General features: G+C 30.3%; 1 protein-coding gene across 5 annotated transcripts; it reads right to left on the bottom strand.

Annotated features, from left to right (window-relative positions):
* Positions 1–2,176: 2,176 nt before the first annotated feature.
* Positions 2,177–20,814, bottom strand: LOC107908410 (MADS-box transcription factor 23-like). Of its 5 annotated transcripts, none has more exons than XM_041087868.1 (9): positions 20,587–20,775; positions 20,161–20,431; positions 11,514–11,595; positions 5,442–5,503; positions 3,727–3,826; positions 3,585–3,626; positions 3,413–3,496; positions 3,038–3,192; positions 2,177–2,928 (listed from the first exon to the last, which is right to left on the bottom strand). In XM_041087868.1, the coding sequence occupies exons 2-9, from the start codon at positions 20,340–20,342 to the stop codon at positions 2,913–2,915; spliced, it is 723 nt and encodes a 240-aa protein (XP_040943802.1). In that variant the 5' UTR covers positions 20,343–20,431; positions 20,587–20,775; the 3' UTR covers positions 2,177–2,912. The 5 variants fall into 5 exon arrangements, 4 of the variants coding, with proteins under 4 accessions (XP_040943802.1, XP_040943803.1, NP_001313930.1 ...); XM_041087869.1 differs by having other exon boundaries at positions 11,514–11,592; positions 20,587–20,772; NM_001327001.1 differs by lacking the exons at positions 2,177–2,928; positions 20,587–20,775 and having other exon boundaries at positions 3,034–3,192; positions 11,514–11,592; positions 20,161–20,342.
* Between the last annotated feature and the right edge of the window lie 607 nt (positions 20,815–21,421).

The following is a 21,421-nucleotide window of genomic DNA, read 5'->3' as shown; positions in this document are numbered from 1 at the left end:
TTTCAACCATTTCCAATTTTGTGTAAAAAATAACTTCATTCTTAGCTAAAAGTGAAATCCTACAATTCTCACTACAGCTTGTGCCCTATTTGTCTATTCCTTATCACTTAAAGAAAACTGGATTGAACTCTACTGATATATTTATGTATTTTTTAAGAAAGTTCTTTTGCATTGTATAAATCCTAAAAGTTTAGATTATTTGTCTCAAATATGATTAAATAATATGACTTCTATAAACAAATTGTGCAAACAGTTGCAACTTGATGTACTAGGAAATTCTTAATACTTGGTTACATGTTTAATTGAAAATTCTAGTTTGTGCTATTTCTTTGGACTGAAATTTGATTAATTTCAAGAAGCAGCTTCAACAAAAAACAAGAAGGCTTACCTAGAGAGTGATTAAATTATGGTACTTCAGGGATTGTGGGTCAATAGATCCAAAAGGAACCCCATGCTGAAATTTTGCATGGACTTACCTTACAAGGTGGTGGAAAGGTTATTCACAGTTGTATTTCTTGGGATGCAGTACTCAATAAGCTTGATTCCTTATTAAATTTTGAATATGAGGGTTTTGGGAGCCTTCGTCCAAGTCACATGCTACTTATTTGAATTTAGAGAACATGAGGGTTTTTAAATAGAAAGGTGTAAACATTTAGCAAAATACTTATTAATTCAATATTTGTGTGCCTTTGTCCAAGTGAGCAAATAAAACCCAGTAGTTTTGGGTCACTATCTGGTTAAATGGGGCAATTATAATGATGGTTGCCTGGCAAGTAATTTGGGTTTGTCTCAAATCAAGCTTTACTTGTTCTTCATTACTGGTACTGGAATCTTTGATTGTAGCTTTAGTTGTTTGTATATAACACAGATATTTTTAGGTTTTTGAGTTGATAGGGAGAGCTCAAGGTTAGCTTAGAGGTACGGTCAGTTATAAAGTGCAAATCCGGTGTGGAGGTTTAAAGCTAAACCTTGTAAAATATCCAATTGAATTAGGAGGATTCTGTGCTCTGGAAATTTGGGTGTATGGTAGATACAGGCTTTTAGTTATTTTCATTATGTTATTCATCAAGTTAAGTTGAATATCTCACAACTCTTAATAGTTGAAAAACTAAATTTGTAAGGTCATTTCTGAACTACCAATATTCCAATTGCAGGCAAGCACATACTAAGTGGTTCTAAAGTTTTAATAGATGGAGGTGATTCTTTTCCCTTTTGTTTCTGAAAACTTTATATACCACTTCGGTTTCAAAAGTCCAATGAGTTTAAACTTTCTAGCTAATCATTAAAACTTTTATATTTATTTTCAGTTCAAATATTTCACTTAATTATGCCATTGTACCTGATAATTGGAAGGTTACTTAGAATGGTAACTTTAAATCCCTTTTCATATTTGCTTTCTGGAAATTGTTGAAAGAGGGTCACTTTGCATGCTATTGAAGATGGCAAGTTGTTGAACAGGTAAGCATCTGTTGATGGCAGTAATTACCACTGTATAATATAAGGAAATTTAATGTGTTTTGATGAAGTGACTGTCATACCATTGGGAATAATTTTTGTTTCTCCTGTGACTGATATACATGCCGCCAGATCTTATCCTCATGCATTTAATGCAGCAACAGACATGAGTATTGCTTAAATTTCTCCTCACGATGTGAGCTCAAATATCATGTTTATCATTGCCATATATCCATATGACTTATTATTAAAGATGATTCAGGTTGCAGTTCAAGATTATGAGTATTGCTTATATTACTTGATGCTCTAAGGACCTGACTTCTTGCCTGCCAACATTCCACTTCAGGCACTTATAACTACTGTATGTTTGTTTTTCCAAAGATGCATCGTGTTCAGGAGACGAATGCTCTGCCTTAAATTATTGAAAGTTTCCTAGGTTACGAGCCTTCTGACTTTTTTTTTTGTGCAACTAGAAAAGGCTCGTCTCTACACTGAGCGTGAGACCTGTTCTTTACCTGGCTGCTGGGTATTAATTATAGTGCTAAAATACTCCTAGCTGTATGGTTAAAACTTTGTTCCCTGACTCCCTGGTTCCCTATAGTTATACTCTTGCAGTTTAATTATATCAAGTGGTATGATTATTTCTTTTATCATAAATATATGCATGAATGCCTGCAGTGGACTACAATATCTTTTGCATTCTATGTAATTATATCACCTTTAATCACAACATTCATCATATAATTATTTCATTTCAAGTCGTTGATTTTCTCCATTGTGGTCAATACAATTACTGAGGAAGAGGTAATGAGTTGTACGAAGTACTCTGCTGGAAAGGTGGCTATATAATCAAGGTAGTGTGCCTAGAAATTTTTGGCCTGTCTAGAGCAGTTACTAAGGCATGCTTTTAGTGATGCAGTGTACTGTCAAAGTTCTTTCTAATTATGAAATTAAGTCGCTTGTTATGTTGTTGGTGCCCTACTAATTATTTATATTTAATATGTAGTTCATTTGAACCTCCCTGCCTCTCCATTTTCCAGCCTCAAGTTTTCTTTTATCAGTGAGATGGAGCTATCAGAAGAAAGTAAAATCAATCTCTGAGAATTTTTTTATTGGATAACACAAGTAGTACAATTGCAATTTGCACTTGGTAAATCAATACTGTTGAACAAAGTTCACGAGGCAGCTGACCAGAGAGTAACATCAGACACAAACAGTGCATTCTAATTATTTCATAAATTTACATCGGATAACGTGTCCCTGTTAGTTACAGAAACCTAAAGATTGTTTAATTATATATTTCATATATTTTTTAAATTTTTATTTTTATGCTGAAAATACTTTATCTAATAGCTGGAATATCAAGGCTCACTTGTAGAAGCCTCAAATTTCAACTGCAGGCAAGTTGTTGATAGGGTAATGATGTGATGTCCATCCATGGTTGTCCGTCCTGCTTGCTAATGCAGTTGTAATCTGTTGGAAATTTAAGAAGTTAGTTTTAGTATTGATATTGAAATAATTTGCTTTCTTACTTGGCTTTGTTTCCTGTAGCTTTGAAAATTGTAATGAATGGAAGAATTACCCCAACTTCATTGGTTTTTCTGGTGCATCATTCTTCTGAGGTAGGGGCTGGCTTAACTGGAGATGAACAGCTGCTCGGAGATCATATCCATTGTTGAAAGTATAATTTGGGGGAGAGCTTCTGCTAGCTTCATTTGCTTGCCTTGTACCATAAGCCTGAGACCAAAAATTTGTGTTGTTTAGGAGTGTTAGGAAGAAAATCTTCATTTGCTTAGAATTTAAGATTATTTCATGGGCCTTCGGCATATTGGCATTAGTTTTTCAGAATTTTGTTCTATTACTTTCATGCGAACCAAGGAAATGAGTTATAGAGGAAGCATAATTCATAGGTGAATGTGAGATATTCTTAGCAATATCGAATTATCTAGGCCAATACCTTCTTTTGAAGCTCAGTGTTTTCTTGGTACATGAGGTCTAACTTTTTATGCAGTTGTAGATTTTCCTGATGAATGAGGTGTCCCTGCAATTCAATAATTGAATTTTACTCAGCAAGAAAATATCTAACAATGAAAACCTGAATAAAAATGCAGAAGAACTTAATCTAAAACCTTGTTGTTTAGCTCTTTAACTTCATCTGTTAGAATTTGGTCCTGTAAGCAGAGAATAGTAGAGGAGCAACTGCGTAAATATTATCTTCTTATCTTGAATATTTTTGGTGAAAGTTTCATCCAATTCTAATGTTTGTCATACCTTTTTCATGCGGACACCTTTCAAACTCATTTCAAGTTGGTTTTCCAGGTTCTGCAGATCATTGATGCTTAAACCAGATAGTTCTTCTCCCATCAATTGCCTGCAGCACGTCATAACTATGTAAGCTATTGCTTATCACATGGTATGTACATCCCGCTATATCATATTTTAAAGGTTCTTATCAACCATCAACAGTATCCTGATAGTACATTGTTATGAAGAGTATTTTAAGTGATCTTTACCATTTCCAATATCATGTGCATATCATACTATATATACTAGCATTTTGTGAAACCCTATAACAAGAGTTGTTGATTTTTTGTTTTATGCTCTCTAGTCCATGAAATTTCCTTGTTTTACTGGTTTGTTTATAAAATTATATGTAAGATTTGTAGTATAGGATGCCCGGATCACTAGTGACAATGAGAATTGGATATAGTTTCAGGAGTTTTGGTTTTGCTTAAGTTGGTGTTTTTCTTATATTAATTGATGAAGAAAATTATTATCCATGTTCATACTAAAGTTCAAGGATAGTTCTGTTGAAATAAGTAGAGAAGATGATTTAGACGTATGTGTGGTGGGCACAATCATGAAGAAAAAGGACATGTATAAGTAAAAAATAGTGACTTATATATTTGTTTATGAAAATATTGTCTTAAAGGTCAAATTGCTTGTTGACATTACAACATTCTAGTATGAACAATGAGATTTTGATAGTTCACACTTTTAACAAATTACAATTGCTAAAAGATGATTATATCTTTACAATATGTTTAAGTAAACCGAAATCTAAACCCTAATCACTCTGTTTATATTATAGAAGTACTTTAAATATTTTAACTCCATACCTTACTCCATTAAAATTGACAAAAATATTAAAATACTTATCACATCATTGTAACTATTGAAAATAATAAACTTTACTATTACAATAAAACATGACTGAAAAATAGTAGGTTATGAGATGGAATTTTAAATGAAATTTGAGTTTAATGAGATTAGACTCTTTAAAGCTTTGAAAATTTACAAAACAACAAAAGGTGGGTCAAAAAGTTGTCTTCTACCTCATTTGGTTTTCTATCCAAAGAAATAATATAAAACACAACAAAAGTAAATGATGAAGCAACAGGTAATAAAGATAAAGGAGGAACCAATCAAGCAAAGAGCATAGACAATTGACTTTGTGAAAGAACTGCCAAAGAAACAAGGGGTTGGAGCACCATTTTCTTCTTTATTTACAAAATAATTTGATGTAGAAATTAACCAAAGAATGTTTTGAGGAAAAATGTTTATTTTGAAGGGAGATTCTAGAGTGATTGAATGTGTGGTTATATACATGTAGAAAAAACATAATTTAGCATTGACAATTAAACATTTTCATTAGGCTTCCAAACTAAAAAAAGCCACAAAGAACATTTTTAGTGAATTATATTTAAGTAGAAATGTTATATCTATTAATTTGCCCCCTTTAAACATAAATCGTGGATCCATCCTTGTTTTTCCTTGTACTTTTTCCTTTAACATGGACAAACAGAATTGTTTTTCTCCAAAACTTAGTTTTGGAAACAATGTAGTTAATGCATTTGTTACTTAAAAAAAATTGAGGCATGATTTTTTTCTTGGTACATAGAATTTACAAATTTCTTGCATCAAATTCACAAGTCTAAAGATTCTTAAAGAAAGCTTTAGTGTGATGAAATGGTGGCCTTTAGTACCTGTGGTATTCTTGCAAGTACTGGAGTTGCTGCCTCAAGCTTGCTACCTCCCTTTGCCAAAACTATAAAGTACAAAAGCAATTATTAAGTAAGAGTCAAACTCTTGAATGTGAAGTCTTTTGTAGTAAACTAATATCAAGTGATCTAAAATTGAAGTACATGTCAACGAACTTGGGTGATTAGTCACTATTCAATGACTATATAATGTCAACTACTTATGAATCACTTTTAGTTACTTTGCCTCAACTCACCTTGTTGAATTCACATATTTTGTGATTGGAGTGAATCAAAGTGATTTATTGCTCAAATGGAAGCTATCTACAAGCTTAATCTAGCATTTGATATTTTACATATTGTGTTAAAAGGCTTTCTCTATAGTTTTAGCTAGATTCTTCTTTCTTGCTTTATTGCTGTCTTAATATGAAGTTGTGTCCTTCAACCTATCATTTCAATTTGAATGCTTAACATGGTATCAAAGCTCAGGTTGTGTTGTGTTACTCTTTTCTACCCAATGTGATGTTAATGACCATCATGATGCTCAGTGTAGGCTTTGTTGAGCTAATGTGAGAGGGAGTCTTATGTGGTGTTACCCCCACACATCTATTAGGCTTGGGAACCCAATGATGTTTATTAAAGGCGCATGCCCTTCAATTATCACCAATTTGTTTTACTCAAGGATGCTTAACAAAACCAATGTCTATCTAACTTTGTGTTTCGTGGGAAGATTTTATGGAAGGGAGAAAGAGGAATAGAAGAGATGATAATGGAAGGATTTGTCGTATGGGAGATTCTTTTTGAAAAATTTTGAATATTATTATCTAATTGAATTAGTGGTTTCTTCCCACTTTTGCTTGGATTGGATTTTGAGAGAATGAAAAGACTCAAATGCTCTCATTTTCCACCTTAATCATTTCATTCCACCTTTCTACCGTTTTTTTTCCTCCTCCTGAAGAAAAAGCTTTTTGAACCCAAAACCAATTAGTGATAGGTGGAAAGGACCTAAATTTGATATAAAATGTAACTTTATACTTAATGGATTTGGGATAATATCACTTAATGTTCCTTTTCACATGTAGCTCTTAGGGCTTGCACATGGAAAACCTCATCAGAGGTCATCTATCGCCCATGGTGTTAGCTAGAAAGGATAACATAATAAAACTTGAGTTCTAATATCATATTAAGCATATAACTTAAAAGTCAATTAATATTTTAAAGTTGGATATCACCATTTAATAATCATACATGCTATTTTGTAGCTTAACCATTAGAGCTTAGATCCTTTCTATTCCTTTCTCCTCTTTAATCTTCTTACCAAATGGTGTGCTGAAGAAGCAATTTATGGTATCCTCAAACTACTTGGTTCTCTAGCTTGCAATTAGATGGAGTGCATATTTTTGTTGTAGTGCTAGTAGAGTTTTCTTTTAAATGTAACTATTGATATTGGGATGAGTTATATTTTTTGGATATTGTCAATGTATGGTGGTTTATTACTAAAAATTTGCTTTCAAATAGAGTTGGTATTTTACAAGTCATGTCCTTAAGATTAAGCTTGTTAGAATATAATATTTTCATGGTTGTATGGTGAACTCAAAATAATAAATCCTTATATTTGCCTAAGGTATCATAAAAGTGCTTGGCTATATGAAGGCACAATATTTACACTTGTTTTTGTGTTGTATTATTACGATTATAACTTTAGAGCGGTTTAGTTTATCGACAAAACATGCAAACTTTTCCTTTGTTGGGCCAAATGTGATGCATTCCTTATGATTCAATTTTTGTTGATGGTACCTACCTATCTCCTTTCTTACTAGTAAAGTCATATGGACCTTTGGAGAACCATACCTCAAAAGCTAACTGTTGAGTTTGGAGACCTAGGTCCATATAAAATGCAAGAGGGAATCCCATACTTCTTTTTGTGTGGCATCCTAGTCTAGTGACTTGCATATGGGCACATATTGGTAATCGTGCTCACCAATTTGGATGCCCGCGCTACAATGCCGACATCAAGCCTTTTCGAGTGAGGCTCAATTGCCTTGTGCACTTAGGCACGTTTCTTGTAAGGTGATAAGATAGGCATAAAAACTCGCTTGGTTGAGGTTCTCTCTAATTTCTTTTGTTTCTCACTTTTTTAATTAGTTATATCTTTACTAACAAGAAATGAATAGTATCTAACTCCATATTTTTCAATATTTGAGTATTCAAATATTGGTACGGACCAAAAATTGATCAATAAAAAAATTGCATGTTTTGTAGATAGATGAAACCACACTTTAGAGTTTGGTATATGTCTTAAGCTTTACTTATACACAAAAACTCACATATATGCCTATTGCACACTACTTAACTTGGGCTAGCGAGATTTTTGTGGCTTGCGCCTGAGACAATATAAGGGATTTAGTGCTTAAGAGTTTCGTCCTTGATAACATTGTCACGTCACCACCCTTGTTATTGCTGATTTTGATACCAGTTGATATGAACCTTTGGATAATCAGACTTGAAAAGCAAGTTGTTTAGTCTGGAGAGCTTACGTTTATATAAGCCCCATAATGAAATCCCATATTTTCTTATTTGGGATCCTAGTACATACTTTGCTATTTTTGACACATATTATAAAGGCAAAGGTAATCAAAAACTGTTACAAACAAAATAAATTAAAAGAGAATTTTAATCAGGTGGGCCCTTTTTTACGCCTATTGTTTTACGAAAAAGCTTGCCTAGATGTACCAGGAGCACACTTCGTCAAATGCACCTCACCCAAAGGAGTCCAAAACACTCTTATTGTCTGGCATTAAGGCACTACACAGAGGCACAACCTTGATAACATTATTACATTGTAAAGAACTTGATACTCTATATTTGATGTTGGGATTAGACAATGGCTTTGCCCCAATTGCTAAGGTCCATGCAATGAGCCCCTAAAGAAAGGGATATTGTTGGTTTTCCATTCAAGTCTTTCATAGCATTGTTTCTTTAGAAGGTAAGGGCCCTTTCTTTTGCATGGCTGGCGGGGATTTGTTGTAATTATTGGTAATTGCATTCCATTTATCTGTTGATAATAAAAAATGGTCAAAAAGGTTGTTAGCATGTACTAGCTTATAGAGTGGCTCTTGAAAAATAATATAGGTTTTTACTTTCATGATGCTTACATCACAGGGAGAGCAATGGACCAAAGGGGACTAAGAACATGAAATTGATATGGATAGCTTATTGGAGACATCTTCAAATGTTCTTTTGGGGGGGGGGGGAATTTATTTCTCGAAGGGTCAGAAAGTTATCTGTCCTTACAAGTTGTTAAAGTCACTCCTTCCAGTTTTTTATGCTTAAGAGTGTGGTCAACCTTGGTGCATTCTGAGCAGAACATATGTTTCTTTCATGATATTTGTAGATAAGTAGATATGATCTGTGTCTATTTATATTGCAATGCATTATGTCTAATTTCCAGAGTTTTCATGCAACTTTAGGCATATGTGCTGGATTGGCATCTTTTGTGATTTGCATATCGATGCCTTTCTCCCTCTCATTTGTCTGTAAGTTGTCTATTTGATTTTGTACCTGACTGTGAATATTGACATGCAACTTTTTAGGCTTGAGAGTAAAACATTAATTCACCACACAGAAGTACATGGGTCAGAAATCAACCCTAGATGTTGCGGCTAATTTTCCTAATCAACTCTGTGTGTGCTTATGGGCAAAAAGAAATAAAAGTGTGCTGGTGAATACTATTTTTTTCATGAACATTGAGGGAACCTACCCTTCAGCTAGAAATTTATAAAGAACATTAATATTTGCGTGTTTAGTGTATAGACTTCCAATATACCTAAATCTTGGAGGCCCCTGAAATTCAGGCATGTCTCATGAAAAATGATGCTGTTCTATTTCAGAAAAACAACCACTGATGTACTAAGTGCATACAAATACAATTCTGTGTGTAGACATTGATCTGAAAATCGAATGTCCTGTTGTGAAGTTGTTCATGCCTTCACAAATTCGACTTTAGGCTGGAAATGATATACTTGATCTAGTAATGCTGAACTAGTAAAAATAACTACTGTCTATTGGAAGCGTGTACTAACCTACTTGAGGTAGCAAATGGTGGATGTTGCTCAATGTATGATAGGATTATTGCTCTACAGTTTGAACAGAGGGTGGCATCTTACAGTTAGGAAACACAGTTGTTGGGTAGAAGTAATAGTGTTGGAGTCTTATCGAACCCAAACCTGCAGATGCAGTGGAAAGAAAACCAGTTATAAGTGGCTCTGGACAGTAGAGGTTATGATGTTTGAATTGTAATGTCACTTCAGTAGTTTGTTAAGAATGCTCATTTTCTGTCAACCGTCCAAATGCTTGAAGCATCGAGTTGGTGGTTGATGTAATTTTTACCTTTCGACTCTGTATGTGTGCAACAGCTGTCTGGGAGATTTAAGGCTGAATGTCTACCATTGGCAAAATCATTGATGACATTTCAATGAGTAGGCCCGATACTATCGTAGAGGCTTTAAGAGTGTGCTTCCAGGGTTTAACCATATAAAGCTTTTGTTCATATGGTTTCTAAAATCTCCGAAGTTACCTTTGACTTACAAGGAATACTATGATGTTTTGTGCTGAAAGGGACATACCATGATGGTTTTCATTTATCACGATATAGAAGTGCTAGAAGCTTGTTTGAGATGTTTTTGTGGCATCCCTGAGCATTATGACTGGCTTGGATACACTGCTCCTTTCCATTGATTCATCTGTTGGAAGGAATCCTTTATGCTCCACAAGGAGTAACAGGAGCCCAGTGAACCATTAATGTAATACGTCTTGCTATAAACTTGGTAAGCTTGAGCTTAACATGACTTAAGTACCCTTAAAAGATCTCTGTGATTCTTCTAAAAGATCTGTTCTATTCTAATATGTTGACACTGCTTCAACCAATATCCAGCGCATAGATGTATATCTAGCTTTACTATTTTTTAGAAATAGATATGTTAATGATTTTTCAACACCCTCTATTAGGAAGCTTAAGTTGCATTACTCTATAATCTATACGCTTGTTTGGCTAAATAAAAGAAAATTTTATTTTGGAAGATTTATGTATGTTGAATGGCATGCTACTTACATAGCATTAGCCCTAGGCCCTGCCTTGTTGCTAGCAGATTCTTATGCTCTAGAGGTAGGGATTTCTTATTCTTTGCGGTGCAGCAGCTACCTCTATGTCTTTTGTGGAAGCTGTGAAGCTGATTACTGACGGAGATCCTTTACTATATGAAAAGTGGAACCAGGATGCAATTTCCCATTGTTTGTTTGCACAACTTTCGATTGTATGGTCCTTTCCTTCTCTTCAGCCTCACTTGAAGATGAACAAAGCAAAGTCAGGTCCTTTTTCTGCTCATCCTTCTTTTTGATAATGGTCCTCATTTCAAAACAAAGTTGAAGATAGTAAACATGATAAGAGCACAGTTTCTGTTTTTTGCTTTGTGGTTCATCCAAATTATGCCCTATCTTTGTAGTTTTCTATCATGTTATTTATTCCTTACTAAGAAAGTTTGGGACCTCACCTAGATTGAGAACAATGCCGTTGAAGGAGGAAATAGTGATATAAAAGATCGACGTGTGCCGCATATCAAGGCATTGATTTACTATTTATATCAAGTCATGATATAAAAACATCATCTTTCTGGGATACTTACATTTATTGAACTTATTATCAAGACAGTGATTTACCATTTGGTCAATTGTTATTTTGGGGAAAAAAAATTATTCTATGTTTGCCTGGATTGATGATGCTTATACCTTCAGCAACCATGTTTGTCTTCTATCCTAGTCTTTTATCTTTATTTATTTCTAATGAACTTTTAAATTTTATGTTTGCGTACCTATTAATTAACATATGGATTTATCATTTATAATAAAACATTAAATATATGCTTTTGTTACATAATTGATGCTTTAGGGAAAAAAAAAACAACGTATCAAAAAGGAAAATAATGATGTTGAATTTGTGAACAGTATATAAGACTATTTGCAAACAATTGTGAAACAGGATAATTAGGGGAGAATATTGAAGCTGTTAAATAGACAATTTACCTTGACTTCTGAAGCAGGATTCATTTGGTGATGATTTTCTTCTTTGGTCCTGTTGTACCGTTCTATAACAGATCTCATGCTGCTAACGTTAATAACAAAAAAGGAAAATGGCAAAATCAGAATTTGCATCAATTTTACAAAGGAGAAATATATGTAACATTTTTTAGTGTCAACATTTCTAATCGGATAAAGTTAATATAAAAGAAAAAAAAATGAACTTAATCTAAAAGCTTAAAATTAGTTAGGAATTACTCTCATTGGTATGCTCGGTGAATTTGCATTAATTTTGCAAAATTTTATAAATAAATGGGCAAACTACGTTAATGATCGCTTAATTATAAAAAATTTTAAAAAAATCATTTTAATATTCAATTGTATCTAACTTATTAATGTAAAAACAAATATACTTAAAGATTTAAGATGTTTTTCACAGTTAGGTGATAAATATATATATATATAATTGGGTGATTACTAATACAATTTATATTTTGCAACCGTGTCAACAAAGATATGAATGCTTATACAATATGTTAAAAAATATAACAAATAAAGTTAAAGAAAGTCATTGAATAATAATTGAAAATGGTATTAAAACCAACATATCATATTTCAAATTGATGGCATTACAAAATTGTTTTTAAGAATAAATGCATAATATAGGAGAGCTCTGCAAGGGATATGGTGGAAAAGATGGGAATGTACATATTAAGTTAAATATGTCAAGGGTAGGCATGAGTTTGAAACACTAAGTAATCTATTTTCTTATGTTTGAACTCTTGTTCTTTATTGTACTTTTCAAACTTGTATTATCAATTAGAATTTAAAGATGAAAAGAAAATTAAAGTAGAAGTTTATCTTTTCATAATTTATTTTTTAAAAGTAGAAAAGTAGATAATTATTTTTAATGTATTCTGAAATAAGTTTTTTTTTAAATTACAAAAGGAAACGGACATTTAAAAAAAAATCAAAGTTTGTAAAATTGGACTAATGATTGAAATAGTTAGACTGGCAATTAAGTTTTAATTAAATAAAATATTAAAAATTTATAAAAATTAAAATAATATATGAAAAAATAAATCAATCACCAGTTCAATTCATTTTGAGCGGTTTGCTCTCAAATTGTTATGACAATCAATTTCTAATCTAATTAGTTTGATTAGTTAACCTAATCTGTTTCCAACCATCATAGAAAATATGTAAAACTTGTAAAAGAGGATAGTATAAAGAAAGAAAATACTCCCATCCTAGAAATAACATTTTGTTGAAATAATATTTCATTTGAGAAAGAGATAGATCTAAAAAATATACATGAATATTGGTTTAATTGTAATTTTATATATGAACTTTAATTTAATGCGTAATTTTATATATAAAATTTTGATTTGATTCAGCTCTCTCAAACTATTAACAAAATTTTCATTATAGCATTGATATTAAAATTAGCCTTTAATATTTACATCTTTTACTAATTTGGCCCCCCAATTTTTCTACCTTAATTTGGCTCTCAACCTTTAAAAAAGTCAAATTTGACCATCAATTTTTTGAAAAAGAATTAAAATTATTTTTAACAGAAATACTTACTAAAATGTTAAACTTTTAAACGTGGAAGTTTGCATGACAGTTCACGTGTACGTCAAGTATTTTTTTTTAAATATGAACTTTTTTTATCTATTCTTTGAGTTATATTTTTTTATTTTTATAACTTTTAAATTATTTATTGATGTGGCATAAAAAATAATGCCATGTTAGCATGAATTGCACATGGAATGTCATGCGGGTTACCACACCAATAGCGTTGCAAAATTAATATTTTTGTCAATATTTTCATTAAAGAAAAGCTATTTTTATATATTGCACACAAATGATTTATCATTATTTAAGTAAAAAAAGAAAGAATAATTGCTAAATTGACAAAGATATAAATGTTGAGGGTTAAATTTATCATTATGTCAAAATATTTTTATATATTACATACACAAATAACTACATTTATTCAATATAAAAATAAAATTATATATTTATTTCTTTAAATGTATATAATTGAATTAAAATTAAACTTTTTTGTATATATTTGAATCTCATTCAAAGTTTCATGTGTATAATTACACAAAATCAATTTTCTTATATTAAATTACATATCAAATTAAAATTAATGTATAATTTCAATATTTGCCTCTCTGAAGAATAAAAAAGAAATATCTAAATTACTACTCATTCTTCGCATCCAGGTTAAGTCTAGAAGAATAATATTATTTTAAAGATTCAAAATCTAGCTTAAAATTTGTATAAATATATGATGTCTACATTATATCTAAGTAATTAATGGAGTTGGTATTAGGAGTCTAGTCACCATATTAATTGAGAGATAATTAAAAACCCATTTCTTTTTTTCTACAAAATAATAAATGTTAGTTCAACAATAATTAATAACTTATATATTTGTAAAAATATATAATTAAAATTAAAGAAAAGCAGAAAAAGATTAATGGAAAATGTACTTTATAAGGAGTGTAGTTTTATTTTTCTAAAAAGTTAAATTATAAAAATCATTTCTAAAAAATACATTGTATTTAATTGAAAATTTAAATTTTTAAATAAATTTTTAATTGGGTTATGTCATTATGTTGAGTAACATTAAACTCAAATAAGAGCATTATATAGTATAGATTACTATAATGGTGTTTTTGTTTTTTTAATATATTTTTAATCATACCATAATTTTTAAATTTAAATTTCGCCACTTTAACAAAAATGTCATTTTTTATATTAATTTTTTCATAATTTTTATGCCCATATCTTAGTATGCCATAATCTAGTTTTTTTTTTTAAATTTTACATCCAAAGGTTAATATTTTGTGGATTACAAATTGCATAATTTTAGTTTTACAATTACCTCTTATAATGGTTATCTTCTATAACAACCAAGTTTTGCATAATCGATTTTTTTGTATTTTATTTTAACCTTTATATCAAATTTTTATTTATATCAACAACAATTATAAAGTATGAAGTACACTCTTCACCAAATTATTTCTCCTTAGCCTCATATATTAAATTTTAGTAAAATTAATTATATTGCTAAAGAAAATAAAAACAATAATTTTTAGTTAAGATATTATTTTAATAAACAGTCTGAATTTTATATAAGATAATATTAATCATATTTTATGAAAATTAAAATAATTTTTAATAAATAAAATTACATTTTTTAATAATATTAATAATATATTATAGTTTTTTAATTTAAAATTTTAAAAAATTGTAAATATAATCTAAATCTCAAATATTTTTATACATATTTCAAAATTTGATATAAATGTGTAACAACCATCTTTTTATAAAATTCAAAATTTCAAAATTAAATCATTATAGAGCCCATTATACATTTTGTGAAAACTCTACCTACCATTATTTTCTCAAAACTTGTTCTCTACTTTTTGAATGGTTTAATTTTAGTTTAAAATTTCATGAAACTGTTATTTTCGTTAATTAATTAAGTAATTTTTTTATTATATTTAATGTGAGATATGTTGGTGAGCCCGTCGGTACACATGGAAAATTAATAAAATATAATTTAGAAAAACAAAAACTAAATCGTAAAAATGGAAGAATAAAGTAAAAGACAATTAACCCTCTCTATAATAATTACTCTCTATAACAACATTTAATTATAACAGCCAAGTTTATTGTAGAATCTATTTTTTATATTTTAGTTTTATCCTTTATAACAATTTTTCATCTAGTCATAAAATATGAAATATACTATTTATTATATTAGTTCTTTATAACATCCTGCTGTCTCAAATTTGAGTGAAATTAGTTTTATTCGTAAGTAAAATAAAAACAATAAATTTTAGTTAAGATATAATTTCAATAAAATGTTTGAATTCTATATAAAAATATACTAACCATATTTTATTACATGAAAATAAATTTTAATAAATGAGCTTACATTTGTAAATTTTATTCAAGATACGATCTATATCTCACTAGTAAATAATATTATTAATATATTATAATTTTATTTAATTTGAACATTTTAAATAAATTCAAATATAATTTGAATATCAAATGTTATTATAGGTGCCTCATATATGTTATAGGTGTATAACAAACTTTTCTGTGACATCTAAAAGTTTGACAAATAAATTAATTTGTTATAAAGAGGATTCACTGTAGTGAATTGCTAAAAAAAAATCAAGTCGTCAAACACCCAAGCAATAAAAATGAATAGAAAGCACTACACCAATCAAAACCACTAACACACTCAAACCTTAGTTTAAAAGCACTGAATGGTGCAGACGATTCTATGATCTTTTGTGAAGATAGTGAAACTAAGCTACAAAATAAGAAAAGGGTCTTAAAATGTTTTCAAATATATAAGCTTAAAATCGCTATGCAAAAGACTAGGATTTTGGCATCAACTTGGTTCTCCTGGTTATTAAGAAGTCGGCTACTTCTATCGGATATTCAGTGGGCGTCTTACTTATGAATTACCTCGAACTTTCATTGGATTACCCTAAAAATTTTGCCAATAGTTGGGTTGTCCCAATGAAATTTGAACTCTCTAAGAGCGTACTTGGTAGAGTGAGAAGAAATTTGATTTGATAATTTGATAAATTGAAAGGGTGGAAAAATATAAAGATGAAAAATATAATTTTTCTTTCCATGGGTATGCTTGGTAGGAAAGGTGAAAAAATTAAAAGAAAAAATAATTTTCTTTTCATTCATTGCTAGATTTATTTTTTTCATTTTTTTCTCTCTCCTCATTCCAATTTGGAAATATTTATTTTTTTTATGCATTAGGATGAAAAATAATCATCTCTATCCTATCTTATTTCCTCTCTTGTTTTTCCCAGCCAAACACACTCAAATTTTATTCTCTTTCCACTTTTCCGCTCTCTCCTCCCATCCCTCTACTTTTTCAAACAATCAAGCACATCCTAAGAGAGGCATTATCTCCGCTTCTTTTGCTCATGTTTTTGTTACAATGATTTAGAATCAATTCAATACTTATTCTTCACATGTGATAGGGCTTGGAGACTAGCAAATTTTTTGTTCACTTTGGAATTTGGTATTACCCAAGAATCTCTATCCTATTTTCTTTCCACTTTTCAGCTCTCTCCTCTTATCCTTCTATTTTTTCACCCAACCAAACACACCCTAAAAGAGGTATTATCTACGTTTCTTCTACTACATGTTTTTGTTTCAATGATTTAGAATTAGTTAAACACTTATTCTTCACATGTGATAAGGCTTGGAGACTAGCAATTTTTTTTGTTCACTTTGGAATTTGGTATTGCCTAACAATCTGAATGTTTCTTTTTCATTGTTTGGCGACATGGTTTGCCTCCCAACCGGGTGCTAAAGTTTTGAGAAGGACTTTTTTTGCCATCTCCGAGTCAATTTGGTTGTTTAAGAATGATATGTTGTTTAATGGTAAATTGTTGGATTGGGAGTAACTTGTTAAGCTTGCTAAGCTAAGATTAGCTTGGTGGTGGCTAAGTGCCAATGTTCTTGGTACTAATAAGGTGGTTCTCTTGGAAAAGTTTGTTCCTTTAAATAAGTTGCAAATTCAAAGTTTGTGAAGGGCCTAGTCCTTTTCGGAGCTAGATTTTCAGAAGTTTAGTGTTGACGACTCTTTTATGGGGATGGAGAATATCACACAAACTTATCTTGGAAAGTGGCAATGCTAATATTGTGTGTTGCAGGGCTGAGCAAAAGAAACTGGGAAAATCGAAAAATCGACTTGAACCGATGCATTTAATTTAGTTCAATTTTAAATTGATGTTCTCACTCAAACCTCACAATTCAGTTTAGTTTTGGTTTTTCCACATGGGACCTATTATATCTAAATCAAACCAAATGAAAAAAAAAACATGTTTAAAGAAATGATCATAATAGAATTATAGATGGACCATTTTAATATATATATATAGACTAATTCATTTATCTCAATTATTATTATGTCATTTAAAAAAGCTAAATTCAATTATTATTATGTCATTTAAAAAAGCTAAATATACTCATACAAAAAATTAAAGTTATGGAAGTCTTTCATAAAAAAAAGTTATGAAAGTTTAATTTTATATTAGTTTAAGTGGATGATTCTTTAAATATGATAATTATAATTATAAGCATAATCATAATTCTAATTTTAGAAAAATAGTTTATGGAACTTTATAATATTTTATTTAGGCATAATTATAAATTTAGCTTTCAACGTTTACATCTTTCATCAATTAGATCTTTTTTTAACTAAATTTGACTATTAATCTTTTAAAAAGAGTCAAAATACTTTTTAGAAGAAATGATGATCAAAACATTAATTTTTTAATGATGTTGGTGGCAACTCGCATGGAGTCCACGTGTGCTTTATGCTAACATGACACTATTTGTTTAATATGTCACATTAACAAATAATTTAAAAATTATTAAAAATATTCAAATAATAATAAAAATAAATTTGAAAAATATAAGAAGTTAATACAAATTAGCATTAAGTATATGTGGCTTACCTTACAAGCTATCATGTTTAAAAAGTGACCGTTTTACTCAGTATTTCTGTTAAAAAATAACAATTAATACTTTTTAAAATGTTAATGGTCAAATTCGATACTTCTTAAAAGGTTAGAGGCCAAATTTAATTTAAAAAAAGTCAAATTGACAAAAAATATAAACATTAAGGGGCTTAATTTGTTATTATGTTTTTCATTTATAAAAAAACAATCATTCACAAGTTGTCAATTATATATATTGTTTATATGACATTTTGCAATGACTTAGTTATAACTAATTAAAGAAAGCAACTAATTAAAAGAAACAATACAATAAAACATTAGGTATATGAATGATTTATGTATTAGTTTTCTTTTAACTTCAAATAATTTTTTAAGAGTCTTGTGAATAATTACGATATTATTTAATTATTTAATTCACTTATAAATATATAAATAAAGCTAAAGTATGTATTGTGATTGTGGTGAAAAAAATCGAAAATTACGGTATTTTTTTACGAATAAAGTCAAAATTTAAAAAAAAAACTACCGAATCAAATCGTAATTATTAGTTTGAAACCCCAAAATTTCAAACCTAGATCTTCTCAGATTCTAGTCCTTGCCTACATCAGTTGGGCAATCTCAAAAAGCTTTTAGCTTAGAGGTGTGGGTGCCGAAATTATAAGGGGAGAAAAGAGCAAAAACAAATGGGTTTCTTCTAAGGGTTTAAATTTTGTATTTTTTGGCTTTTTTAATTGAAATTACGTGGAAACTCATCATACCTACGTGTATTAGCCAGCTAAGACCAAAATAACGATGTGTAAACTACCAAAAAAAAATTCATGCCATCTAAAGGTTTATTGACTTATTTGCTTAAAATAAAAATTTTATTTTAGATGATGAACTAACATTTATAAGCATAAATTTAAAAATATTTTATTATCATTGTTTAATAAAAAATGCATTAATTATAAAATATCATAATTATAGTATCTTTTATAAATTTCAAGTAGTTAGCTCAAAAGAATTTTCCATAATCATGCTGCAAAATTTATGCAATCCAAATCTATGTACCTCCTTCAAATTAAATATAATATAGAAATACCCTTTCTATAATTTTTCTCCCAACTACTCTAACCAAGATATATATGCATGCATGCATGCATCAATCTCTCTAAGCCAATGAAAAATGGTGTAATTTAGCCAAGATTACACTTCCCCATTCTTAATTTTCTTCGTTTGCTCATCTCCATGCACACACATATATGTATGTGTACATATATAGCTTTTTTTTGCTAAGTCTATACGTATACATATTCCTTTGAAAGTAATAGCAAGTGTGTTCATGATGGGGCCTATGAGAACTATTCAAACAATCAGCCTTAAAGGTGACTTCTAATGGGTATGAGATCTGAATCCAATCATTATTTTGTAACTCCATTATTCTTTGACTATGACCTCTTTTTGAAAAAAATTCAAGTCTGTAAACTATATCCTAAGATTCTTTGTTTCATACTTCATAGTTCATACCAAAATTTCCAGTTAGTGAATGAAAACAATTAAAGAGGACAACCTATTGTAAAAATAGCAAACTCAGATCATCAGAACAAGGATTATAATTCATAATGTTAAACAGAACCCCACAATTAGATGATGTATACAAACATTATTACTATATATAGTTCAATTAATTTGTTTTTTTTTTCGTAGTGTGAAGTTGAAATTGTTAGCATGTATTTTGGCTTTGCTAAAGAAGAGAAAGGGGAAGTAAATTTCGTAATTAAAAACAATGTTAGTCAGAAATTTTTTTATTTCTTCAAATATATATATATACTCATAGAATTCATACTTATCTTGAATCGAAATAACCATGCAAAATCTTCAATGTCTTTTAGTAATCTCAAACTTCTTGATTTTCAAACTTACTGTTTGCATGCATGTTGACGACAATGGAAGGGAAAAAAAAAGGTGGTGAACTCTACTTCATGTTAGCCTTAAAAAGGAAGGGGCTAAGAAAAAGGAATAAAACCCAATCTTTTATAATAATTATTAGTAATAACTGGAAAAAAAAAGGATAACAAAATTATTATTAAATAAAATAAATAAAAACACATCAAAAAAAATGAAAAAGGAAAGAAAGAGAAACTGACCTAGTACTGGCATAATCGTAAAGCTTGCCGGTGCTGGAAAAGATGATTAATCCAACTTCAGCATCGCAAAGGATCGATAACTCCCTCGCTTTCTTCAGCAATCCATTTCTTCTCTTAGAGAAAGTTACTTGCCTGCTCGTTGAATTGTCGATTCTTCGAATCACTAACTTCCCTCTTCCCATATCCCCTCTGTTTATAATAATTTATCCTTCCTTTCAATCTTAGGGTTTTTAATCGCTTCTATTCTCCTAGATCGCCCCCAATTTCAGCCCTAGAAAATCTCAGATCAATGTCCCGAAATAAAACTCAAGCCAAATTTACAATAAAACTAATTAGAAAAAAGTCAAAATAGAAAGAAAATATGATTTCGAGCAGTTAAAAGATGAATTAGATATAGATCGTATATATATAAAGACAAAAGCTTACTTGTTTTAAGATAACTACTGAAGCGACGCAAGTTCTTTTCCTCTTTCTTTTTTTTTTCTCTTTTTGGAAGAGAAAGTTTTTGAGAAAAGTAGAAAGAAAAATTGAACTCGATGGAAGACGAAATTATATTTATGCTGTAAATGGAAAGCTTAAAGCGGTTTTCAAACATCAAATGAAAACCTCTTTTTGGACTTAAAACATGGAGCCCGAAACAGCTTAGCGGTTTTATTAAGGAATTTACATTTCGTTTAATAGGGCTTACGCGCGAGTGTGTGGATCACTTTTGTACGCGCTACATATGAGTGACGTCTGTCGCAGTGAATCAAACAAAGCAGTGTCGACATCCGGAAGAGAATCGGGAGAACTGTTGGAGTCGCAAACATAGATTTGAATGGACACGTTTCAGGAGATGAAAGCGAATAGGGTAATGTATGTACTCGAAGGTGGGTTGGAGAGAGAGTATCCTCGGACTGTCAGACTGCCCCCCCAGGATTCGTGGGTGGACGGGCGTGGAAGTAGTGAAAAAAGTGGAAAGTGAAAGCACTATGGGGTTGACGTATAGATGATCGACACGTTTGCTACAAAATCGAGGGCCGTACAATTATTTTATTTGTCAAGGACTTTTTTTTCCTTTTTCCTAATTGGTTGGGGGAAATAATTGCCCTACTCTTTCTGTTATTGACAAATGAATTAATTTCAACTTGTAGGTTTCCATTCCAAAGGATATTTTTCCTTTTTAAATAATATATATACAATTATTAAAGTAGACCTGTACATGGGTTGGGTAATAGGTTGGGTAAGTAAGCTTGGTTCAGTTCGAATTTAGGCTTAGATA

Source organism: Gossypium hirsutum, chromosome D02 (assembly GCF_007990345.1).
Source record: "Gossypium hirsutum isolate 1008001.06 chromosome D02, Gossypium_hirsutum_v2.1, whole genome shotgun sequence".
Classification (NCBI taxonomy): domain Eukaryota; kingdom Viridiplantae; phylum Streptophyta; class Magnoliopsida; order Malvales; family Malvaceae; genus Gossypium; species Gossypium hirsutum.
The sequence above is the reverse complement of the archived record's forward strand: the minus strand, read 5'-3'. Positions and strand labels throughout refer to the sequence as shown.

Bases quoted from the DNA above. Each gene is read 5' to 3' on its own strand.
- LOC107908410 (XM_041087868.1), bottom strand. From the start codon at position 20,342: ATGGGAAGAGGGAAGTTAGTGATTCGAAGAATCGACAATTCAACGAGC. The intron at 11,596-20,160 runs GTCAGTTTCTCT...TATTAACGTTAG, and splicing joins TACGATTATGCCAGTACTAG to CAGCATGAGATCTGTTATAG. The intron at 5,504-11,513 runs GTAAATTGTCTA...TGTACTTTATAG, and splicing joins ATCCTGCTTCAGAAGTCAAG to TTTTGGCAAAGGGAGGTAGC.